Source organism: Ovis canadensis, chromosome 3 (assembly GCF_042477335.2).
Source record: "Ovis canadensis isolate MfBH-ARS-UI-01 breed Bighorn chromosome 3, ARS-UI_OviCan_v2, whole genome shotgun sequence".
NCBI classification, from domain to species: domain Eukaryota; kingdom Metazoa; phylum Chordata; class Mammalia; order Artiodactyla; family Bovidae; genus Ovis; species Ovis canadensis.
In genome coordinates this window covers 212,285,915-212,313,147 of record NC_091247.1, presented here as the reverse complement: position 1 = coordinate 212,313,147, position 27,233 = coordinate 212,285,915, and the positions used below count along the sequence as shown (strand labels likewise).

The window sequence follows — 27,233 nt, the reverse complement described above, 5'->3', positions numbered from 1 at the left end:
CATAATAGGTTGACGTGACTTGGCTTTGCAGTGAGTTTATTGTCAGGAAACGTTGAGTCAATACTGCAAACCAAAACATGGTCTCTTATCTGATATTTTTAAATCTGTCTATAATATGGTTTAGACTTGCCTTACTCCTGGAATTGCATCTTTATAGTTTGAGTTTCAGAGATGACCTCAGCCTTAATATATCCAAGAATGAATTCACGTGATTATCTAATAGTGCAATAGCAAATGACAGAGCAAGAACCTAACTTCTTGGGCTTAGTTTCATTGTAAAATGTTCATACAGATGTGTGCTTTAGGGGTGCTTGATTTCAAATCTCAGAAGTATAGGAGAATGAACTTAGCTTTACCCTGATCTGCTTTAGAAGGTTGCTTTGAACGTCATTCAAAGGAGGTAGGAATGTATATTGTCAATTGTGGGAACATATTTTCTAAAGTATCTGTTCTTTATAGATCTTTTCCCCCAAAGTATCAGACACTTCAAAAATCTCACTTTTATCATAAATTACTTTGCAATGATACTCTTGTCTATAATCTGTTTTTAATGGACAAATTCTTAGAAAAGTACAATTTTCCAAAACTGAACCAGGAAGAAATAGAAAATCTTAACAGACCCATCACAAGCACGGAAATTGAAACTGTAATCAGAAATCTTCCAGCAAACAAAAGCCCAGGTCCAGACAGCTTCACGGCTGAATTCTACCAAAAATTTCGAGAAGAGCTAACACCTATCCTACTCAAACTCTTCCAGAAAATTGCAGAGGAAGGTAAACTTCCAAACTCATTCTATGAGGCCACCATCACCCTAATACCAAAACCTGACAAAGATGTCACAAAAAAAGAAAACTACAGGCCAATATCACTGATGAACATAGATGCAAAAATCCTCAACAAAATTCTAGCAATCAGAATCCAACAACACATTAAAAAGATCATACACCATGACCAAGTGGGCTTTATCCCAGGGATGCAAGGATCCTTCAATATCGGCAAATCAATCAGTGTAATTCACCACATTAACAAATTGAAAAATAAAAGCCATATGATTATCTCAATAGATGCAGAGAAGGCCTTTGACAAAATTCAACATTCATTTATGATAAAAACTCTACAGAAAGCAGGAATAGAAGGAACATACCTCAACATAATAAAAGCTATATATGACAAACCCACAGCAAACATTATCCTCGATGGTGAAAAATTGAAAGCATTTCCCCTAAAGTCAGGAACAAGACAAGGGTGCCCACTGTCACAGCTACTATTCAACATAGTTCTGGAAGTTTTGGCCACAGCAATCAGAGCAGAAAAAGAAATAAAAAGAATCCAAATTGGAAAAGAAGAAGTAAAACTCTCACTGTTTGCAGATGACATGATCCTCTACATGGAAAACCCTAAAGACTCCACCAGAAAATTACTAGAGCTCATCAATGAATATAGTAAAGTTGCAGGATATAAAATCAACACACAGAAATCCCTTGCATTCCTATACACGAATAATGAGAAAGCAGAAAAAGAAATTAAGGAAACAATTCCATTCACCATTGCAACGAAAAGAATAAAATACTTAGGAATATATCTACCTAAAGAAACTAAAGACCTATATATAGAAAACTATAAAACACTGATGAAAGAAATCAAAGAGGACACTAATAGATGGAGAAATATACCATGTTCATGGATCGGAAGAATCAATATAGTGAAAATGAGTATACTACCCAAAGCAATTTACAAATTCAATGCAATCCCTATCAAGCTACCAGCCATATTTTTCACAGAACTAGAACAAATAATTTCAAGATTTGTATGGAAATACGAAAAACCTCGAATAGCCAAAGCAATCTTGAGAAAGAAGAATGGAACTGGACGAATCAACTTGCCTGACTTCAGGCTCTACTACAAAGCCACAGTCATCAAAACAGTATGGTACTGGCACAAAGACAGACATATAGATCAATGGAACAAAATAGAAAGCCCAGAGATAAATCCACACACATATGGACACCTTATCTTTGACAAAGGAGGCAAGAATATACAATGGAGTAAAGACAATCTCTTTAACAAGTGGTGCTGGGAAAACTGGTCAACCACTTGTAAAAGAATGAAACTAGATCACTTTCTAACACCGCATGCAAAAATAAACTCAAAATGGATTAAAGATCTAAATGTAAGACCAGAAATTATAAAACTCCTAGAGGAGAACATAGGCAAAACACTCTCTGACATAAATCACAGCAGGATCCTCTATGATCCACCTCCCAGAATTCTGGAAATAAAAGCAAAAATAAACAAATGGGATCTAATTAAAATTAAAAGCTTCTGCACAACAAAGGAAAATATAAGCAAGGTGAAAAGACAGCCTTCTGAATGGGAGAAAATAATAGCAAATGAATCAACTGACAAACAACTAATCTCAAAAATATACAAGCAACTTATGCAGCTCAATTCCAGGAAAATAAACGACCCAATCAAAAAAGGGGCCAAAGAACTAAATAGACATTTCTCCAAAGAAGACATACGGATGGCTAACAAACACATGAAAAGATGCTCAACATCACTCATTATTAGAGAAATGCAAATCAAAACCACAATGAGGTACCACTTCACACCAGTGAGAGTGTCTGTGATCCAAAAACCTGCAAGCAATAAATGCTGGAGAGGGTGTGGAGAAAAGGGAACCCTCCTACACTGTTGGTGGGAATGCAAACTAGTACAAGCCACTTTGGAGAACAGTGTGGAGATTCCTTAAAAAATTGCAAATAGAACTACCTTATGACCCAGCAATCCCACTGCTGTGCATACACACCGAGGAAACCAGAATTGAAAGAGACACATGTACCCCAATGTTCATCGCAGCACTGTTTATAATAGCCAGGACATGGAAACAACCTAGATGTCCATCAGCAGATGAATGGATAAGAAAGCTGTGGTACATTTACACAATGGATTATTACTCAGCCATTAAAAAGAATTCATTTGAATCAGTTCTGATGAGATGGATGAAATTGGAGCCGATTATACAGAGTGAAGTAAGCCAGAAAGAAAAACACCAAGACAGTATACTAACACATATATATGGAATTTAGAAAGATGGCAATGAGGACCCTGTATGCAAGACAGCAAAAAAGACACGGATGTGTATAACGGACTTTTGGACTCAGAGGGAGAGGGAGAGAGTGGGATGATTTGGGAGAATGGCATTCTAACATGTATACTATCATGTAAGAATCGAATTGCCAGTCTATGTCTGACGCAGGATACAGCATGCTTGGGGCTGGTGCATGGGGATGACCCAGAAAGATGTTATAGGGAGGGAGGTGGGAGGGGGGTTCATGTTTGGGAACGCATGTAAGAATTAAAGATTTTAAAAGTAAAAAAAAAAATAAATAAAAAATTAAAAATTAAAAAAAAACCATTGATATTCCCTAAGTAATTGGCACAAAATTAATTATACTTTGGTTTTTGATGTGTTCAAAATTTTATATTAATAATTATTATAAATCAACATGCATGGAAAGTAGAAACTAAAAGTTTATTTTGGTCGGAATACTATTATTTGAATTTATATGATTCAGGTTGGCACTGACTTACCAGAGTAATAGATATCTATTTTTCAGGAATTTTATTATGAGTCTCCTTAAAGGATAAATTCAATAATACCATTTATTTGTTTTCCACAGAAAATTTGCCATGTGTTTTTTTAAAACAGAATACTCGAGAGATCTATCAGAATAAATATGTGTTTTCTGTAACTTTAGCTTCCCCAACTGTGGAGTTGGAAAAAAAAAAAGTCACATTTTCCATGACAGCAATGAAAATTTTGATTACATATTTCCTATATCATGAACCATAGAAAGAAGTAAACAAAAAAAAAGAAGTTAACAAGAAGAAAAATAAGCAAGCACTGAAGAGAAAATCATAATTGAAAAAGACACATGCAGTACAATGTGTACAGCAGCACTGTTTACAGTAGCAAGGACATAGAAACAACCCAAATGTTCATCAGCAGAAGTGTGAATAAGAAGATGTGGTGCATGTCTACAATGGACTATTACTCTGTCATATAAAGGAATGAAGTTGGGTTGCTTGTAGAGACATGGATGGACGTAGAGACTGTCATACAAAGTGAAGTAAGTCAGAAAGAGAAAGATAAATTTTGTATTATTGCATACATGTGGAATCTAGAAAAATGGTACAGGTGATCATATTTGCAAAACAGAAGTAGAGACACAGACATAGAGAACAAGCATTTGGATACCAAAGGAGAAAGGGGATGGTGGGAGGAAATGAGGGATTTGATTGACATATACCCACTATTGATACTATGTAGAAAACAGATAACGAATGTGGATATACAGTATGGCAGGTCCTCAACATCCTGGATCTAATGCCTGATGATCTGATGTAAAACCAGGTGGAGCTGATATAATAATATAGAAGCAAATAAACAAATGAACAATAAAAATCATGCACTGAATCATCCTGAAACATACCCCCTTCCCTGGTTGGTGGAAAAAATGTCTTCTCAAAATTGGTCCCTGATGCCAAAAAGGTATAGCACAGTGCATAGCACATGGAACAGTACTTAATGCACTGTTGGAAGGAAGTTCTAAAGGGAGGGGATATATATATATATATATGTATGGTTGGTTCATTTTCCTGTTCAGTAAAAAGTAATACTGTACAGAAAAGATCATCATGACACAGATAACCATGATGGTGTGATCACTCACCTAGAGCTAGACATCCTGGAATGCAAAGTCAAGTGGGCCTTAGGAAGCATTGCTATGAACAAAGCTATTGGAGGTGGTGGATTTCCAGCTGAGCTATTTCAAATCCTAAAAATGATGCTGTGAAAGTGCTGCACTCAATATGCCAGTAAATTTGGAAAACTCAGCAGAGGCCACAGGACTGGCAAAGGTCCGTTTTTATTTCAATCCCAAAAAAGGCATGCCAAAAATTCCTCCAACTATCACACAATTGAGCTAAGCTCACAACACTTGCAAAGTAATGCTCAAAATTCTCCAAGCTGGACTTCAATAGCACATGAACCAAGAACTTCCAGATGTTCAAGCTGTATTTAGAAAAGGCAAAGAAACCAGAGATCAAATTGCTAACATCTCTTGCATAATCAGAAAGCAAGAGAATTTGAGAAAAACATCTACTTCTGCTTTATTGACTATGCCAAAGTCTTTGACTGTGTGGATGACAAGAAAATGTGGAAAATTCTGAAAGAGATGGGAATACCAGACCACCTGACCTGCCTCCTGTGAAATCTGCATACAGGTCAAGGAGCAACAGTTAGAACTGGACATGGAACAATGGACTGATTCCATATTGGGAAAGGAGTACGTCAAGGCTGTATATTGTCACCCAGCTTATTTAACTTAAGTACAGAATACATCATGCAAAGTGCTGAGCTGGATGAAGCAAAAGCTGGCATCAAGATTGCAAGAAGAAATATCAATAACCTCAGATATGCACATGATATCACCCTTATGGCAAAAGGTGAAGAACTAACAAGCCTCTTGATGAAAGTGAAAGAGGAGAGTGAAAAAGTTAGCTCAACATTCAGAAAACAAAGATCATGGCATCCAGTCCCATCACTTCATGGCAAATAGATGGGGAAACAATGGAAGCAGTAAGAAACTTTATTTTCTTGGGCTCCCAAATTACTGCAGATGATGGCTGCAGCCATGAAATTAAAAGATTCATGCTCCTTGGAGGAAAAGCTATGATGAACCTTGAAAGAATATGAAAAAGCAGAGATGTTACTTTTCCAATGAAAGTCTGTCTAGTCAAAGCTATGGTTTTTCCATTAGTCATGTATAGATGTGACAGCTGGCTATAAAGAAAGCTGAGCACTGAAGAATTGGTGTGGTTTTTTAAAAATATAAATTTATTTATTTTAATTGGAGGTTAATTACAATAATGTATTGGTTTTGCCATACATCAACATGTATCCGCCACAGGTATACACGTGTTCCCCATCCTGAACACCTCTCCCTCCTCCCTCCTCGTACCATCCCTCTGGGTTGTCTCAGTGCACAAACTGTGGTGTTGTTGAAGATTCTTGAGAGTCCCTTTGACTGCAAGGTCAAACCAGTCAATCCTAAGGATAATCAGTCCTGAAAATTCACTGGAAGGACTGTTGCTGAAGCTGAAGTCATAATACTTTAGCCATCTGATATGAAGAACTGACTCACAGGAAAAAACCGTGATGCTGGGAAAGATTGGAAGCAGGAGGAGAAGAGAATGACAGAGGATGAAATGGTTGGATGGCATCACTGACTCAATGGACATGAGTTTGAGTAAAATCCGGGAGTTGGTGATGGACAGGGAAGCCTGGTATGCTGAAGTCCATGGGTTCACAAAGAGTCAGACATGGCTGAGCAACTGAACTGAACTGAGAAACTAACACAACATTTTAAAGTGATTACACTACAATAAAATTTAATTTTAAAAAAAGCAGGGATAAAATTAAAATGAAAAGAACTTTGCAATGATGGGGAAGAGTTAAGTCCCCTTCCCCAAATTCCTTTAGTAATGGATCTCTGATATAAAAATCCAGAGAATTGATTTTAGTCAGTGCTCTACCACAAAATATAAAAGCAAAACATAGAGGCTGTGGAAGAAGCAGAAGACTTTAGAAATATTGACTAAAACTTTTTGGAGGTGAGATAAGGCACAGAAGGGGATGGATGAAAGCTGCTGGGTTAGAAATCATTCCCCTTAGCTGGTTTGGGGTTTTATCCATAGTGCATCACTGTCTCTTAAAATGAGACTTTTCATGAGAGTATAATTATTTTACAAAGTAGTCTTAGCTTCTGCTGTACAATGAAGTGAATCAGCTAAAGTATATATATGTATCCCCTCCTTCCTGGGCCTCCTGCCTGCCCCCCTCTTCATCAGACTCTTCTAGGTCATCACAGAGCACTGAGCTCAGTTCTCTGTGCTGTATAGTAGCTTCCCAGTAGCTATCCATTTTACATATGGTTGTGTATTTATGTCAAAGCCACCCATCAGAATGACCATCATGAAGAAAATCTATAAACAGGAAATGCTGGGGAGCATGTGGAGGAAAGGGAGCCCTCCTGCACTACTGGTGGGGATATAAATTGATACAGCCACTATGGAGAATGGTATGGCAGTTCCTTAAAATACTGATAAATAGAACTACCATATGATCCACCTATCTGTCTCCTGAGCACATGCCCTGAGACATCTTTTCTTTAGATATGTTTTCTCAGTTATTTAATGAGGAGGTTAGACATGAACTTTTGTAAAATTCACAAAAATTAGAATCCTCAGTGTGTGTTCACTTTGTACCACAAAATGTACATGGAGCTACTATGACAATATATACAGTTAAAATGACAGAGATCTGAAATGGAAATTAAAGAGATGGAGGGGGATATCTGCTGGGGTCCAGCCCCGGTGGATCCAGGGTGATTCGAAGGGGAGATTGATAGGCGAGGGAAACTTAATTTAATTAGAAATATTAAGATTAGATTAGGAAAATGGTGTAGTAGGAAAATGAATGGAGGAAAGAGGCTGATTAACTTGGTTTATGTGGAAAACCAATAAAGTTCCAGACAAGGAACTTGCACCGTCTACGCTGGACCACAGGCGCCCACTTGAATAGTGGAGGGTGCCCCACCTTGGGCTCCCTCTTGGGTCTCAGAAGCCCAGGCAAGTAAGTAGACTCGGAGAGCCTCCGCGTTCCAAGGGATCAACCTGAAAAGGAGAAGGAGGGTGAGGGAGCAAGAGAAAGAATCGACACTGGGGAGGCCAGGTTTGTGCAAAACCCCCCTCCAACTTTATTATTCAAAAGGTGTTTATATACCCTAAATTTTACATAATGGAAGATACAGAGTCATGCAGGGGCAGCAGTCCTGACCCTTTCTGTATATCTTTTTGTATACAAAAGGTCTCAGGTGATTTACATTATCTTCTGGCCAAGAGGCTTGTTAACACTTTTTGGCTCTCTTCCTTAATGAATGGTGATCTCATTTTCCCTGAAGTATTTTTCTTTAATCTGCATCTCCTTAAAGCACTAAAGTTACATCTCTATAGAACAAAGGCACAGTGGGTTATAACAAAGAAGGTACTTAACTCAAAGATCTAATGTTGCTACTTGTTTTTTCTATATACCAACTATATTAACAAATAAAAGATATGAAAATTTGGCAGCAAGTATTGGCTCAACAATGAAGTGCTTAATCAGTTTTATTCTAATGATCTTGACACCTCGGAAGCCCCTGCATTTCTAGGGTGTTTTAAGCTTCCTGTGCCTCTGGCGGTTGGGAGACTGCAAACAATTCACAAGCTGTAAAAAGTTTTGGGGAACCTGTTAGGCAAGCTAGAGAGTTATCAGAGGGGGTTTTAAGCTGAGACATTCTTTTGCAGGAGACTGAAGCCCTGAATTAACTTTTTCCAGAGAGTGTCAGAAAAGTAGAAAAGCACAATGCAATAAGGCAGGCATAGTCTTATTTTTGGGGGGTACGTGCTCAGGAAATACCAGGGGGAAGACCTGAGGCCTGATTCGTCTTTCCCATCAGGCCTCTGTCGCATGACCTTGTCATGGGTGGGATTCCTCACGCTGGCTCCCAGCAGATATCCAGTCAATTGGAGGAACATATGACTTTACTTCTGACAGGTTTAGTTCTTTTTGGCAGATCCATCTATTTTCTGCAGCACAGCGTTCAGAAATAAGTTGTGTTCTTGATATGCAAACACAGTGGGCTTCTTTAACATCACCAGAAATGTGTAATCTGTAGAGCAAAAGAAAAGACTCTCTTTAGTGTTCATGATTTTCTCACATAATTCTCCTCATCCAGCCAGTATTTTCTGTAACTTTCAGGAAACAATGAGATGCTCAGTTATTTAGCACTGGGTAAGTAAACAGTCTAAGGGCAGAAAGTGAAGAGGAACTAAAAAGCCTCTGAAAGAGGAGAGTGAAAAAGGTGGCTTACAACTCAACATTCAAAAGCTAAGATTTTAGCATCCAGTTCTATCACTTCATGGCAAATAGCAGGGGAAAAAAATGCAAGCAGTGACAGACTTTGTTTGCTTGGGCTCCAAAATCTTTGTAGACAATGACTAAAGCCCTGAAATTAAAAGACACTTGCTCGTGGGAATGGCTACCCACTCCAGTGTTCTTGTCTGGAGAATTTCATTTCCGTGGACAGAGGAACCTGGAAGGATACATCCATAGCATGGGAAAGAGTCAGACCGGACTGAGGGACTAACACTTTCACTTTCATTTTTTTTTCACTTGCTGTTTGGAAGGAAAGCTATGACAAACCTAGACAGCATATTCAAAAGGAAAGACATCACTTTGCCAGCAAATGTCAGTATAGTCAAAGCTACGGCTTTTCCATTACTCATGTACTGATGTGAAATTTATACCATAAAGAGAGTAAGTGCCAAAGAACTGATGCTTTCAAATTGTGGTGCTGGAGAAGATTCTTGAGAGTCCCTTGGACTGCACACAAATCAAGTCAGTCAACCCTAAAAGAAATCAACCCTGAATATTCCTTGGAAGGACTGATGCCAAAGCTTTGGAAGGACTGATGCTCCGATACTTTGACCACCTGATGTGAAAAGCCAACTCATTGGAAAAGACCTTGATGCTGGTAAAGACTGAGGCCAAAGGAGAAGGGGGAGGCAGAGGAAGAGATGGTTAGATAGTATCACTGACTCAAATGGACATGAATTTGAGCAAACTTGGAGACACTGGAGGACAGAGGAACCTGGGGAGCTGCAGTCTATGGGGGTCACAAAGGGTTGGACACGACTTAGCAACTGAACAGTGATAACTACACAGTCAGGCATAAATTTAAACTTTTAAGAGAAAGCTAATATAAACATCTGGAACTTGCAAGTTCATCTTCACTGGAAGCAAAGCATTCTAAATAGAAATATCATCATGATATATACAAAATGAAGCTTTGACAACTGGAAACTGAATCTCCTATTAACATATCACATGAAAAACTTATTGCTTTCACTGAACTTTGATTTTCTTAAATATTTAGGATATAATAACCTAGTATTTGGGGAGGCATTGAGATGATACCTATAGAAGTGTGATCAGGCTTAAACAGAGTATGTGCTCAGGAAATGTATTAAGTACGTATTGATACGCAGGATCTGCAGACTTTGAATGTGGCCAGAAAAGGAGTCTCAGTTCATGTTGTATGTAGTGGAAGGTTCCTTTTTTCCCGTTCCAGACAGTTTACGAGTGTCTGCTCTGATCAATGTTCTCTTAGTTCCAAAGATGCAGGAGTGTTGTGGTTCATTGCAGATGTGGTGTGAGTAGCAGTCAAAGAATGGGATGGCAACACAGAACTGGCACGCCAGGATGGGGTATGCGCAAGACGTTCACCTGCTTGTCCTAAATTGAAAGTGAAGTAATACAGTGGGCAGGACTCCATCACAGATTTTCTTTGTTCCTTTGTTTCTTTTCTTTATAAGGGCCCTTGGCCCTGAGAAGTCCACCTGATTCCCTCCTAGTGCCTGACAGTCTAGTCACATAAGCATTCTTTCAAGCGAGTAATAGCAAAAGTCCCCTGTGTTTTACCTCTTTCACCCTTCTGGTCCCCTTCTTCAAATTTCAAGATAACTTTTTAAATGCTCATTTGACTTTTTTCAAAAGACCCTCAGTGACTTCCCAGGCCTTCTTTGACCAGATCTCTGCCTAGTTCTTAAGTATTATCTTCTTAATCCCCCAAACTGAAAAAAAAAATATTACTGTTTATGTTTTTCTTTACTTGAAAACCAGGGTAGAGAACGAAATAAAAGCAGAATCTAACTGTTACTCTTTCTACTATCATATGATACCTTTCAGGGTTACCTGATCACTGTCTTAACCAAAGCATCCTTTCAGTCTTCAGAATAGAATAGAATGCTAATTGAATTTAGTTTATCAACTTTTCCTATATTTCTGTTCATAGACACTACAGAGATTTCTAATTTTATCATAAAGTTTAATAGAATAAACATAATGGCCCGATAAGAAACCCATGCAGAAACCAAAGTTAACCTTTTCTATGTTCAGAAAAATAGAAATAAGTTAATATCAGAGTTGCATTTATATGTAAATAAAGTATAGAATATAATCCCTGGAAAACAAATAAAAATCAGAATAGATTTTATGTAATGAAATATATTTGCCCTTTTCATACATTTATTCTTGTCCAGGGCCCTTTATTTTAAAGTGATATTCATTTTAAAGTACTATATTTAAAAATATTATATTTTAGAACATGGGCAAAACAACATAAAAATTTGCTAATTAAAGCAATATGTCTCTCAAGTTTTTTATAATTTTTCACATAACAAACTATTGCTCTGTTTTAGATAAATTTTCATCTGCTCCCGTGTCTTCAATTTTAATGTCTTATTTTTTTGAATGATAAAAATATCAATTTTAACTGTACTTTATACAAATGTAAATAAATCATTCACAGACTCAAAAATCATAACAGGATATCATCTGTTCTGAAATGCTCATCAGAATTTCTTTACAGAGCCTGTGCTCTGCAGCAAGAGAAGCCACTCCAAGGAGAAACCCACACACTACAGCTAGAGAGTGGCCCCTACTCTGAGCAACTAGAGAAAGGTCTGAGCAGCAGTGAGATCCAGAACTGCCAAAAATAAATACAGAAATAAATAAAAAGTTTAAAGAAATAGCAAATAGCTCTTTTGCGGCTTACGCAGTTTCATTGCATCTCCTCAAACATCTCTCTCTCTACATCACCGATTAAAATAGGCTACAATATTTGTCACAAGTTGGCCACTTCTCTCAAATGCCTGGATTCCACAATCTGATATTTACTATACTTTTTTCTTCTCGTATTCATATTTCAATGCTCTATGTGGCCTACTTATTTGTTCCCACAGTTTGAAAAGTTCAACTTAAATTCTTTATATTTAATAATATTGGTACAAAAATTCTTTTTCCAACAGTGTCCAGCTAGAAATTTCTTTATTTTTAAATTTTGTTATTAGAATTTTTTTTGGTGTCCCTCCCAAAGGAGTTGGTCTATCCCGTTTCCTAAAACTCCATTGCAATTAAAAATATACATTGTTACAAAGAGTGATGTCTTTTCGTATATGGAGATTTTCTACTAACTTCAAAAATCATTCTTCTTCTCAGACTATACTGCTTCTTTCAAAAATTCCTAAACTAAATTAAAACTATAAATCTCAGTCTTCAATAGCAATGTTACTATCTTGCCTTGCAAACCTGATACAATAGAATATTCAAATTAGCTTATCTAATACTTACATATTAGAATTTAAAATGGATCCATTTATCCACTTCCAGTTCTTCTCTGATAATGTAAAGTTTAATCCAATCCAAAGCAGAATTCCTCTTTTCTTTATCAGGTTTTGTAAAAGTCTCTGTAAATGAAACAGAAGAAATGAGTATTGAATCCGTTTATCTATTGCTGGTTTGCATTCTTCTATTCATCCTCTGAAACCCAGTTCAAGTATCACTTCCTCTATGAAACCTTTCTTGACACCCAATTGGAGGTAATTATTCCTTACTTGTGATATTTCTATTCCATTCATTTATACATCCAAATATTTATGTTTATATTTTTGTATTCATTAAATAATATTTATTTTGCTTATATGTCTGTTTAGTCTCTCAGATTGTGAGCTCCTTGAAGTCAAGGTTAATACTTCCATCTGCATAGAACCCTCGAGACTAGAGCACAAAAATCTTGATATGGTTAGAAGCCAATGCTCAGTTTTATTGAAGTATTTTACTTATTAATAATTATTTACCAATTCTTCATGATCTTGAATAAGCAGTAGACTGGATTCTCTTGTGTAACAGTCAGCTAGACTCTCATTCCAAGGTTTGGAAGTTTCAGTAAAATATAAGCATTTATCTCGGATTTGTTGCCAGTGCATTGGACACCTTAACAGAACTGGTCTCTCTAAAGTAACAAAGAAGAGGGAAAATAAAAATAAAGTAAGAAAGAGGAAGAAAAGAAATGAATGTTATATTTCTCGTCCCCATCCCACTAACACTAACCACACATACACAGTTCAGTTCAGTCACTCAGTAGTGTTCAACTCTTTGTGACCCCATGGACTGCAGCACGCCAGGCCTCCCTGTCCATCAATAACTCCCGGAGTTTACTCAAACTCATGCCCATTGAGTCCGTGATGCCATTCAACTGTCTTATCCTTTGTCATCCTCTTCTTCTCTGGCCTTCAAACTTTCCCAGCATCAGGGTCTTTTCAAATGAGTCAGCTCTTTGCATCAGGTGGACAAAGTATTGAAGTTTCAGCTTCAATATCAGTCCTTTCAATGAATATTCAGGATTGATTTCCTTTAGGATGGACTGGTTGGATCTCATACAAGTTATTATAAATTCAGGAAAGTCTTTGACCGTCATTGTGAGAACAATTCATGAATTTAATATAACTGAGGGTTTTGAGACCACTGTTCATTCTGCTATTAAAATTTGAAAATTGGTGACCAGCTAAAACACTGACAGACAGAATAACTTGTTCAACTCCACACAAGCAGGTAGTGATAGAGCCAAAACTCTTTTTGAGATTCCTTAAATTCCTTATCATTGCTCTTCCTACTCCATGGACAACTATATCAAACGCTCTTTAAAAAAAGTCTACTTGAAACAACATGTAAAATGTAAAGCAAATAATAATTCGTACCCACAATTAATGGCAAGTATCATGGAGAGAAATTATTTGAAATTTTCTAACTGCTAAATTATATATTTGCCTAATAATGAGATCTATTGGATAGCATTTTTTAGAGGGATATTCTCATTTTCTTAAAATTTCTCTTCTGTACAAATGTATATAATAAATGATCGCATTTTGCTATAGTCTCTCAACAATAGAGTATTAACACACACTGCTTAGTAAGTATAAGGACAAGATCAATATCTTAATGATTAATACAATAAGTATTAACGAATTCATTACATGTTTGTGTTCTATTCATTAGCTTTAGTCAAAGGTTAGCTGTTTGACATATTAAAATCACCTAATATCTCACTTAATGTATATTTTACTTTATGGCTTGGATTTTGACTAATAATTATTGACTCTCCTAGCCTGAGTACTCATAAGCAGTATTATCTGGTAGTTAAGGTCATAGGCTCTGACGATAGACCACTGAAGTACAATTCTCAGTGTCACCCCTTAGCAAATGTATGACCCCAGATGAATTGCTTAACCTTTCCATGCCTCAGCTTTGTCAAACATAAAATCAGAGTGATAAAACTAATCTTAACATATGGGTTGTAATGAGCCTTAACAAAAATAATACAATGATAACTATCAAATTTTAGCTATTATTCTTAGAAAATTCAAGCCACAAAATATACCTGTTGCTTCCTTCCCGTTCTCTTGAGCATCCATGCTGGTTTTTTCTATTGATGTATTTTGTCTTATGAGTATCACTGGTAAATAAAGAAACACCATTAAGAAGATAAAATGCTGAAAGGTGCAAAGAAATGGATATGCTATATTTATCACTTCAGGAAATTGTTGTCTTAGTACTATCTCAACAAGCTTGAAATTAACAGAAGATAAGAGCAATAGCAATTTAGTAACAGTGGGTCTGCTTAGAAGACAACATAAACAAACACATAAGTAAACACAGAGAAACATTGAGTTACTTGCATCTAATATATAAGTAATCTGGAGAAGGGGATGGCAACCCATTCCAGTATTCTTGCCTGGAGAATCCCATAAACAGAGGAGCCTGGAGGGCTGTGGTCCGTAAGATCTCAAAGAGTCAGACATGACTGAAGTGACTTAGCATGCACACACCCACTATATAAGTAAAATCCCAGGTGTTATTTAAATTCTTAAATTGCTTACACTCCTGTCTACATGTTCCGTTTACAGAATGAGTATAACAGTGTCTGTCCTATGGGAGACATTGCCTAGGACAATCTAGAATTTAGTAGGCACCTAAGAAACTGTAGGGATGTCCCAGGAAGTCCAGTGGTTAAGATTTCGCCTTCCACTGCAGAGGATGCTGGTTTGATCCCTGGTGGGGAAGCTAAGATCCCACATGCCTTGGGGCCAAAAAACAAACAAACAACAACAACAAGAAAAACTCAGAACATAAAAACAGCAGAAGCAGTATTGTAACATATTCAATAGACTTTAAAAATGGTCCACATTAAAAACAAAACAAAACAAAACAAAAAACCTCTAAGCAATTATAAACTTATTTTCTTTGTTATTATCAAGCTTTTATCATAATTGCAATTTTTAAAAAAGTTATTGGAGCACATGTAAATCCCCTATGAAGATTCTCAGAACAATTAGAAAGAGAAATATGAAAGCCTAGGGTTTGCAAAGTGGATATGGGCTGGGCACTATTAGAGCACTGTTTCGTAACTGTTTTTATTTCATCAGTCTTCCACTAAGTTTGGGGTGGCCAAAGATGTTTAACATACTTTACTATTTACGGCAGAAGGAGAATAAGTAGAACAAGAAATAAATGGTCTTGCATCACTTACCTGAAACACTCAACCCAGTCACAGTCAAGGCAAGAAGTATAATCACAGCACAACCAAATTTCAGGGAAAAGTTGTGCCAACGTGGACCCTGACGAAGATCTGAGACATTAAGAAAACATGCTTGGTTAACTCAGTTGAGTTCATCTGGTACAAAAAGCAAAGGCTGTTTGGCTCACATAAGAAAGAGCTAGATTCAGGTTGGGGGTTACGGGCAGGAAAGAACATTTATCAGTTATCTTAAAGTAGGGTCCTAAGGACTTTCCTGGTGGTCCAGTGGTTAAGAATCTTCCTGCTAATGCAGGGGACACAGGTTCAATCCCTGATCCAGGAAGACCCCACCTGCCGTGGCAGGGTAACTAAGCCTGTGGGCCACAAGTATTGAAACTCAAGCACCCTAGAGTCTGTGCTCCACAATAAGAGAAGCCACTGCAATGAGAAGCAACTAAAGAGTTGCTCACTACAACTAGAGAAAGCCCACACAGCAACAAAGATCCAGCACAGCCAAAAATAAATAAAATTAATTAATTGATTAAAAAAAAAGTTCCAGAGTGACCTGCAAGTCCATTTATTTCTACTTTAGTTTTTCAGTCCCCCAGGCGACTGAGTTGTGTGATCCAGTTTTCAGCCAACTACTACAGATCTCTATTGTTAGGATGTTGACATTTGTATAAGATTTAGCCCTTTCTAAAACATCCTTGTAGAGATGGAATTTTAAGATAGCTATATGTGATAAAAGATTAAGGTAGGAAACAGAATGTATTAAATTTTAGATAGTGACACGTGGATAATCATGTGGAGGAGAGAGAGAAAAGATAACACCTAAAGGAGCTCCAAGGTCCCAGGTGTAATCTGAAAATGAGAGAAACCACACTGGAGAATATTGACCTAGAACTTCTAATGTGATCCTGTGTGACACAGAGCAGCTAAACTTAGTGAGCCTGAGACTTAGTCCTAGGTGAACTTTCCTGACAGCTGTGTGGTATTTTACCTTTCTGTCTCTTTTCTTCCTTATTCTTTCCTGCCTTGAAATTTTGAAACATGGAGAAAGTTTCATATAGTCACTATCTTATTTATTACTGAAGGAGAGCAGTGGTTAAGAGCAAAGGCTCTCAAATGTAACATTTGTATTTGAGCATGATGCTTTAAGCCTGTAACCTTCATAAAATACTAACTTCCTCACTTGTGAAACATAACATAATAGTTACTTTATGAGGTTTTGGAAAGGGTTATATGAAAAAATTCTTCTCAACATGGAGTCTAGTACACAATAACTGTTCATTGAAAATTTATGGAATTGAGAGGAGGGTTTTATGACTCTTCTGAGCTGTTTTTCTGCAACACTTCATGACTTTAGAAATAACGAACTTACAACAAATTGAAGATGCCAGGTAAATTTTCAGTTCACTTCAGTTCAGTCGCTCAGTCGTGTCTGACTCTTTGTGACCCCATGAACCTCAATACGCCAGGCCTTCCTGTCCATCACCAACTCCTGGAGTTTACCCAAACTCATGTCCATTGAGTCGGTGATGCCATCCAACCATCTCATTCTGTCATCCCCTTCTCCTCCTTTAGTCATCTGGAAATATCCATGCAGGGCTATTTTTTGTTTGAATATAAACAATATGCCAAGGACTTCCCTGGTGGTGTGGTGGATAAGGCTCTGCCTGCTAATGTAGGGCAGTCACGTTCAATCCCTGGTCTGGGAAGATTCTGCCATAATTACTGAGCCCATGCTCTAGAGCCCACAAGCCCCAGCTGCTGAGACCCCATTCTGCGACTACTGAAGCCATGATCCGTAACAATGAGAAGCCCTTGGACTGCCACGAAGACCCAGTGCAGCCAAAAATAAATAAATACATAAATACATAAAATAAAAAAAAATAATAAACAGTATGCCAAATCATCTCACTCCATTGCTCTAAACCTTTCCTTGGCCTTCTCTCAAGCAGATTTAAGACTGTATATCTGTAAAAGAGCCTACAAATTCCTGTTCAATCCATTTCCCATTACATCTCTGACTTTATCTCCTGCTGCTTTCAACACAGACATGCTCCATCATTTCACACCCAACCTATGTGCTCCTCCTACAAAAGGACAGGAACGTTCTCATCCCAGGGAACTTGCCCTTGCCCTGGGTCCATCTTCTAAAAAGCTCTTCTCCAAGGAAACATATCTTTGTCCTTTAATTCTTTCAGGTCTTGGCTCAGATGTCATCTTGTGAGGCAGGCCTTCTTCTACTTGATATCATACCCTCTCTGAAGCTAACTCTCAATTCCATCACAAATAAAAAACAGTTTCTCAGGACTTTTCTAGCGGTCCAGTGGTTAAGAATCCACCTGCCAAAGCAGGGGACAGAGATTCTATCCCTGATCTGGGAAGATTCCACATGCTGTGGAATGACTAAGCAGTGCACATCTGGTACCAAGTCTGAGCTCTGCAACAAGAAAAGCCACCACAATGAGAAGCCTGTGTACTACAGCTAGTGAGGAGCCCTTGAATAGCCCACAACTCGATAAAGTCCACAGGCAGCAGCAAAGTCCCAGTGCAGCCATAAATAAATAAATAAAGGATAAAAAAAGCAGAGGGGTGAATATGAGAGTACAAAATATAGATAAAATTTTCTCTCTTGCGTTTAATATTATCTAACCCACATATATGTATATACTTAGCTATTTGTTTATTTGTATGTCTTCCTAGCAGTATAAAATACACACACAAAAAAGAAAATATTTTTCCACTATTTTTTTCACTTGTCCTAACATCAACACCAGGGCATGCCTGGCACAGGTGCTTATTTTTGGATGAATAGATAGACTCTAGAGGCATTTCGTGAACACTTATCTACTTTTTTAAGAAATCAAGTGCTGGGCCATAAACTAGGTGGCGACTCACATCTCTGGTTTACCTGAATGCCTTTGATATGATCACTGTTCTACAGTTCCCACAATGGCACCCCACTCCAGGACTCTCGTCTGGAAAATCCCATGGATGGAGGAGCCTGGTCAGCTGCAGTCCATGGGGTCGCTAAGAGTCGGAGATGACTGAGCGACTTCACTTTCACTTTTCACTTTCATGCATTGGAGAAGGAAAAGGCAACCCACTCCAGTGTTCTTGCCTGGAGAATCCCAGGGATGGGGGGAGCCTGGTGGGCTGCCATCTATGGGGACGCACAGAGTCGGACGCAACTGAGGCGACTTAGCAGCACAGTTCCCACGGAGAAGGCAATGGCACCCCACTCCAGTACTCTTGCCTGGAAAATCCCATGGACAGAGGAGCTTGGTGGGCTGCAGTCCATGGGGTCGCTAAGAGTCAGACACGACTGAGCGACTTCACTTTCACTTTTCACTTTCATGCATTGGAGGAGGAAATGGAAACCCACTCCAGCGTTCTTGCCTGGAGAATCCCAGGGACGGGGGAGCCTGGTGGGCTTCTGTCTATGAGGTCACACAGAGTCGGACACGACTGAAGCGACTTAGCAGCAGCAGCAACACAGTTCCCACAGCCTGAACAGTTCAGCCAAAGAGCTCAGGGGTAGTTTCACAATAATTGTAATAACAGGTCAATCTGTGGAGAAAGAATGTCACCTGCCATTTCAATAGACAAGGGATGTTGTGATCATAAAGCCATCAGCCAGGGTAGCTGCCCCGATGTTGAAACCCGAGTGGAATTCAGAGTGAAGAAAAACAGGATACTAGCACTAGATAGTTAAAATGCACATCACGGGAATGATTTCAGTAAGTCCAGACTCTTGCGTCTTCTCACACATAAGAAAACACTAAAATCATTAACTCGATATGTCTGTTTTTGTGATTAGCAGTCATCTTTTGGTAGTCAACTATATATATTTTTTATTTGCAGCAAAAACTCCTATATGTCCTGGCTTCTCCCTTACCATTTGGGAACAGTTCCTCAGAGTTATCTAAGAGGCTGCCTTCCCAGCTACAGTCCTCAGTAAAACCACCAAATACAAAATTCTCAACTTATAGGTTATACATTTTTTGCAGTCAAGTGTTTTGTAACCACATATTTTGTTCTGACTTTATTCTGCTTTGTTTTTCAGATTTACTTTTATAATGATATTTTGAGGAATAATGATTATGAGCAGAAGAGACACATTTTCTGACCCCTTTGATTTGGGATCTTAGATCATAGCTTTTGAGGAAAATCTTGCTTTTTCTATATTCATCCTGCCACATCTCCTTTCAACTCCATCCTCCTTTCTCTCTACTTTTGCTAGATTTGAATAGGGAACAGAAAGCTTTGCTATTCCCACCAAAAAATATAGCTTGACCAAACTGTCACTGTAGTTATCAAAATTCTCCAATTTTCCATAACCCCCATTTGAAGGGTATCGTGAAACTATTTGCTAACCCTAAGACTTTTCAGTCTCCAATTTAGAATGTTGATAACTGAATAGTTTGAAATTATCCCACGTCATCCTGAAAGGATGCAGCACACCTGCTAAGCACACAATGGAATGAATATCAGGTGGGATAAAAATTGCAATAGTAGTAAATTTGGTTTGACATCAGAAGGCAGTACTATATTATGATCATTTTATACATTTTTTTCTACTTAGTTTCTAGTTTCTTTTCAGCCATGGAATCCATCACCTGTTACCTCACATTAGAATCCTCATCTCCTTCACTCAGAATACTAGCTCCTCTGACATACAGAAAGTTGCCAAATTCAACAAATATCAAGTAGGTTTATCAGGGATATTCTCCTGTGTCTTGTGGCTTATCTCCTTCTAAACTGATACATTTTTAAATTTAAAAAATAATCAGATTGTGAGTACATTCACATCAATCTTGAATATAATTTTCTTTTGGAACATTTTTTCCTTCCCTTTGAAAAGTGGAAGATGTTCATCATTAACATCTTTAACACTTTGTGTTAATTAATTAGCAAAGTGTTAATTATTAACACTTTGTATCCTGAAAGGAATGCTATGGGTGCAAATGCATTGGAACTTAACCAGTATTTTACAGAGAGATTTGAAATAAAGTAGGTTACTATTACAACAAGGTAGCAGAATATTTCTAAAAACATTTCTTTGTTAAAAACAAAAATAAAAAAGGGACTTCCTGGCTGGTCCAGTGATTAAGACTCCGTGCTTCCACTGCAGGGAGCACGGGTTTCATCCTTCGTTGGGGAGGAAAGATCCTGCACGCCACATGGGATGGCAAAAAATAAAACAAATACTGGATGCTTGGGGCTGGTTCACTGAGATGACCCAGAGGGATGGTATGGGGAGAGATGAGGGAGGAGGGTTCAGGATGGAGAACACATATATGCCTGTGGTGGATTCATGTTAATGTATGGCAAAGCCAATACAGTATTGTCAAGTAAAATTAAAAATAAAAAAGTAAATTTATATTAAAAAAAAAACAAAAACAAAAATAGAAAAACTGCTTTTATTTCCAAATAAAATAAAAATACTCCTTTGTTCATACTTGTAAAATATTTATTCAGGTTCTTTTAGCCAAGGCTCAGTAACAGGAATGATGTTCACTTTTCACAAAAGTATCTTCATAAAAAGAAATCTAAACGTATATACTTTTTTCCACACCTGTGATTACCTACAGACAGGCCATGCTATATCAACTTAATACATGACTACTGCTCATCTTCAAAGTCATGATTTAAAGCCACAAATTTACAGGAACATCTAACTATTGGAAGATACACAAATGCCAAAAGGAAAATTAAAGCCACTTACTCTGAAGACGAGATGGAGGTGATGACTTTCCAATGCCAGAATCCCTGGGTAAGTTTAAATCAGCATATACCACCTGACTCTCCATTGCAAACAGAAGAATGTGGTACTATACTTGTATAAGAGGAAAAACTCCAACTTCTGTGAGGCAAGATCAGCTGAAGGAAGTGACCAATTTAAAAAGTTTTGCTGTCTCTCTTATAATCAGCACCTAACCACAGTGGTTATTGTGGGCTTTGCCTATAAATTAGTGAGGAAGTCCACTTACTGGGTGTCCAGTGTACTTAGACATGTAATATTAGGTTGGCCAAAAAGTTTGTTCAAGTTTTCCATAACATGGAAAACTCCAAAGGAACTTTTTCACTATTTTCAATATCTGCTTTGTTTAGTTAATTGGCCTATTGTTTGACAATATTCTGGAAAGATTGTTTGTTGTCTTTGTAAGTATCTTTTTTCAACAACTTTTTCTGGGCCAGGACCAGAGTGAAGGAGATAAAGTACTCTGATTTGGCTCAAACACACACACACACACACACACACACACACACACACACACACACACACACGAATCAAGATAAACCATATTTAATGCCAGGTTGTAAAAAGTAAACACTAACATACAAAAAAAACTGAAGGACACTTTTCTAAAGCTCTCAAATCTTCCTGAAATATTTGTGCCCCTGGCAAGAGCTGAAAAATGTGGGAAAAGGAGCTGTAAATGTGGAAAAGGTCACTGAGTAATACAACAGAGACAGCAAAGAGCCAAAGATCCAGACTATTCTTAGCTTAAAAGAATGCTTTCAGTGCACTGAGGTTTAACTTCAAGTTAGGAAGCGTGACTATGACCACGAGGAGTCCACAATGGCCATGTTAAAAACAGCTGACTGAGGAAAGAGTATTCTCTTCAACCAGAAGCTTGCAAAATTATGTGAGCTTCAAAAGTACAAACCAGCCAGAAATATAAACCAAAGGAGACTTTTCACTTGTGCATATGCAGTGCAAAACATATTGATGGATGTTTTCATTTGTTACAACCATCTTGACAACCATCTTATAGGACAGAAGACCCTTACTATGCAATCACTATTGTATACATATAAAATGGACTTCCCAGGTGGCTCAGTGGTAAAGAAGCCGCCAGCCAAAGCAGGAGATGCAGGAGACAGGGGTTCGATTCCTGGGACAAGAAAAGCCCCTGGAGAAGGGAGTGGCTACTTACTCCATTATTCTTGTCTGGACCACCCCATGGACCAGAGGAACCTGGCAGGCTACAGTCCGTTGGATCACAAAATGTCAGACACAACTGAGTGACTAACATACCTCAACATAATAAAGACCATTTATGAAAAGCCCACAGCACAGTCAGTGGTGAAAAAAGAAATAAAAGCATTTCTTCTGAGGTCAGGAACAAGCAAGGATATCTGTTCTCACCACTCCTATTCAACACAGGTATGGAAGTTCTAGCCAAACCAATTAGACATGGAAAAGAAATGAAGTCATCAAAGTTGAGAAAACAGAAGCAAAATTACATCTGTTCAGAGAAGACCTTATGTGTAGAAAACCATCAAGACTCAGACATACACACTCACAAACTATTAGCCTAATAAATGAATTTGTCTAAGTTTCAGAATAAAAAGTCAATACACAGAAATCAGTTGCTATACACTGATTAATGATTTGGAAAGAAAATGAAATTCATTGGCAACAGTATCAAAAAGAATAAAATACTTCAGAAAAAAACCAATTAAAACTTGTACTGAAAACTGTAGAATATTGCTGAAAGAAATTTAAATAGACATAACTAGATGAAGAGACATCCCATGTTTGTGACTTGGAAGATTAATATTGTTAACATATGTATACTAGAACTACCATATGACCAAGCAATTCCAGTTCTGGGTATATGTCACAAAAAAACAAAAACACTAATTTGAAAAGATACATACCCCTCAATGTTTGTAGCAGCATTACTTATACAATTGCCAAGATATGGAATAAACCTATGTCTAGGGCTTCCCAGGTGGTGCCAATTGTAAAGAATCTGCCTGCCAATTCAGAAGACATAACAGATGTGGGTTGGATCCTTAGTTTGGGAAGATCCCTGGAGAAGGTCATGGCAACCCGCTCTATTCTTCTTCCCTGGAGAATCCCCATGGATAGCAGAGATGGGCGGGGTATAGTCCATGGGGTCCCAAGGGTAGGACGCAACTGAGCACCCATGCATGCACGCACATAAATAAATGGAGTATTGATTGCTAGAGTAAAACTTGCGTAGTTGCTCCAAAAACTCAAGTGTTTTTTGCTTTGCAGGTTTTTTTTTTTTGTTGTTGTTGTTGTCTGGTTGGCTGGTTGGTTTTTGTTTTGGGGTTGCTTTTTGTAGTTCATTGTTTTTAAAAACCTGAGTTCATCTACTAACAGTTCCTACCAGGGGGCGCTGCTGGCCTTTCTTTTTTATATCTTTAAACCTTCTGTATACTGAAATCAGAAAGCTCAAGTTATTGGTAAATGCTTCAATCCACATTGTTTCATTTGATACATTAATATCTGCCTTATCCAAGCATTGGAATTTTTTTGAATTTACAGAGGAGCCTGTTGGGCTTCTGTCTATGGGGTCGCACAGAGTTGGACACGACTGACGCGACTTAGCAGCAGCAGCAGTAGCAGCATGGATGAGTAAGGAGCAAGAATGATCATGTTTCCTACCTCAAAACCCAGGCTCTTTTTGCAACCTACTGAACCACATTTTGCTCCTGTAATACCTACAAAACCAAGTTATAGAGAGGGAAAAAAAGCTAAAATAAATTTTGCTCAAGGCTGGCAATTATACTGCAAATAGTAGCTCTGCTCCTGGATAGGTAGTTTGTCTAAATTAGAGTGGATAAAAACAATATTTACTGTGTTGCTTATTGTGCCAGGGTATCTCTGAACAAGATTGATGTATATGTATATGTATATGGTGACCTGGACAGCCTTGATATTTCCCTAACTTTGTTTACACTTTGTGTTTAGTTATTCAGTCATGTCTGACTCTCTTGTGATGTTATGGACTGCAGCCTGCCAGGCTCTTCTGTCCATAACGATTCTCCAGGGAAGAACACTGGAGTGGGTTGCCATGCCGTCCTTCAGGGATCTTCCCAACCCAGGGATCTAACCCAAATCTCCTGCATTGAAAGAGGATTCTTTACTGTCTGAGCCACCAAGGAATCCCATGGATAATGGAGAGGTTAGCCTATCCCTTCTCCAGGGCATCTTCCTGACCCAGAAATCAAACTGGGGTCTCATGCATTGCAGGCAAAGTCTTTACCAGCTAAGCTACCAGGGAAGCCCCTTGTTTAAGCTCTGGACAGGTGTTTGCCTAAGTCAAAAGATACCTTCTTCAGGAGATCTTCCCCACCCAGGGATTGAACCCACAATTTCTGCAGTGGCAGGTGGATTCTTCACCAAAGTGCCATCTGGGAAGCCCAACTTTTTAGATGGATATCACCATCAGATTAATTATATTATTTGCAGCTGAAGATGGAGAAGCTCTATGGTGGTGGTAGTTTAGTTGTTAAGTGAGTCTTAGTTGCAGCATGCAGGGTCTTTTTTTGTGGCACGGCTATTCTCCAGTTGCAGCCTGAGGGTTTAATTATTCCACAGCATGTGGGATGTTAGTTCCGTGAGCAGTGACTGAATCTGCTTTCCCTGGATTGGTAGGTGAATTCTTAACTACTAAATCACTAGGAAAGTCCCAATTATACTTACCCTTCAGCAAGGGTAGTTGGATGGATAACAATTCTGTTTCAAAGGTTACTGTGGTCATAGCAAAGCAAAAGTAGAGATTTCAGCCTCTCTTTTTCTCTTGATGGCTTCGTGCTTTAATTTGCTCAGCATTGTCTCCAGTGGTTTCTAACATGCCTTTTTCAGACTTACACTTTAAGTTTAAAGGATTCTGACAGCAAATAATCACTGACCCTTAACTCATGTCACACAGAACACACTAGAGCTCCGTATATGTCGCATGTTTAACTCCCAGTTCTAGTTTAAGGATGAGAGCCGGTTCCTAGGTCACTGAGCTAAAAACATGATAATGCTGACTAAGAGTCAACTGCTCTTTTAAGTTAAGAGATTCCATTTTAGGTTTATGAAAAAAAAAAAAGCACTTTTAGGTTCGGGTAAAAAGCAGAAATGCAGAGTTTCCACAGGCATTTCTTCCTCATACACAGCTTCCCCTGTTTTAAACACATTGCATTAGCTTGTTTTATTGGTTAAAGCTGATGAACAAATTTTGCTCCAATATTATGAACTGAAGTCCATAGACTACATTAGGGTTTGCTCTTTATGTTCTATATGCTATGGCAAGCTTGGGCTTTCCTGTTGGCTCAGACAGTAAAGAATTGGCCTGCGAGGCAGGAGGCTGGGGTTCAATCCTGGGTCAGGAAGAGCCTCTGGAAAAAGGAATGGCTATCCACTCCAATATTCTTGCCAGAATTCCTTGGACAGAGAAGCCTGGTGGGCTACTGTCCACGGGGTCGCAAAAAGTCAGACACGACTGAGCAACTAACACTTTCACTTTTATAATGACATGAATTTGATAGGGATAGAGTAAAGGGACAAAGAGGGTAATTAAATGGTTAATTCCACTGGGGATTGTAAGTAAAAAAGTATGAGAATGGGAAACCCCTGTATGTTAATGATTGCTTAAAAAAGCAGGTTTGCTTAATTACAAAACCAAGCAGGGTTGTTTAGCAACAAAACCTTGCAAAACAGAAGCATGAGACATCTCTGAAAACAATAGAACAATGACGGCATGAGACCCACATCCCACCTAGTGAGCTCAGTAAGTTAATGGCCCACAGGACAAGCTCTTTGTACATAGGTATGGGGAGGGAGGTGGGAGGGGAGTTCAGGACTGGGAACTCATATACACCCGTGGTGGATTCATGTTGATGTATGGCAAAATCAATAGAGTATTGTAAAGTAAAATAAAGTAAAAAAAAAAAACCACAACAACAATAACAATAAAATAGAAAGGTGACATTCAAAGTGAAAGATCCTCATGGTACTGAGACTTGAAACAATTTTCCCATAGTGCCATGACTGTCCTGGCTTAACCACGTAGGGACAAGAAAACTCCCCAGCCTGACGTGAAGGCAGAGCTGACTATGGAAGCTTGACATCTACTCAAGAATGAGGGAAAAAGTGGTATTTTCCCCTCCCCATTTTTCCTTTGATTTTTAAAATAAAACTATAGCCCACTAAGTTCTCAGGCACAGCACCCTCTCATCCATCCACTTGTTAACCTCACAAACCTCCTATTCTAATAAATCACTTCTCATCTATCACTTTGCCTCTCACTGGATTCTTTCTGTGCTGAGACATAAAGAACTAGAGATCTTGAGAATCCCCCCAAACACCACCTAGTAGTTTTAAATCCATCATTACAGAATCACAGAGTGTAGTTTCATTGAATAAAAACCCCCTGGCCTCCCCCATTCATCCCTCTCAATCTCTCCACCTTGGCCCTTCAGACATGTCTTTTCAACATCTCCATAGTTTTGCCTTTACGTAAGTGTCAAATTGTTGCAATCTTACAGTATGTAGATTTATCAGATTGCCTTCTTTCACTTAATAACCTGCATAAAAGCTTCTTTTTATGTTTTTTTTTTTCTTCACTTGAGAACTTTTCTTAAAGTCCCGGAACATTATGCCATTGTTTGGAGAGTCTACAGTGTGTTTAGCCATTTATATATTAACAGGCATCTTGGTTGCTTCCAAGTTTTGGCAATCATAATTACAGCTGCTATAAACACACCTGTGTAAGTGTGCATAAACATCAGTTTTCAACTCATTTCTGTAAATGCCCAAAAGTGAGACTGTTGGATCACCTGGCAAGTATATTAATTTCATAAGAAACTGACAAACTGTCTTCTGAAGAGTCAGCTTTTTATTGTCACCACTTGGTGAAACTTCTAAATCACTTCAAGGATCAAAATAATTCA

The 27,233-nt window shown here is 38.2% G+C and overlaps 1 protein-coding gene across 1 annotated transcript; it reads right to left on the bottom strand.

Annotated features, from left to right (window-relative positions):
- Window positions 1-8,544: 8,544 nt before the first annotated feature.
- On the bottom strand, window positions 8,545-21,405 carry LOC138437836 (killer cell lectin-like receptor subfamily B member 1). Its single transcript, XM_069585798.1, is given in 7 exon segments — window positions 8,545-8,668; window positions 8,671-8,777; window positions 12,299-12,414; window positions 12,805-12,959; window positions 14,385-14,459; window positions 15,534-15,632; window positions 21,256-21,405. Coding segments are annotated over 7 exon segments (678 nt in total). The 5' UTR covers window positions 21,341-21,405; the 3' UTR covers window positions 8,545-8,627.
- Between the last annotated feature and the right edge of the window lie 5,828 nt (window positions 21,406-27,233).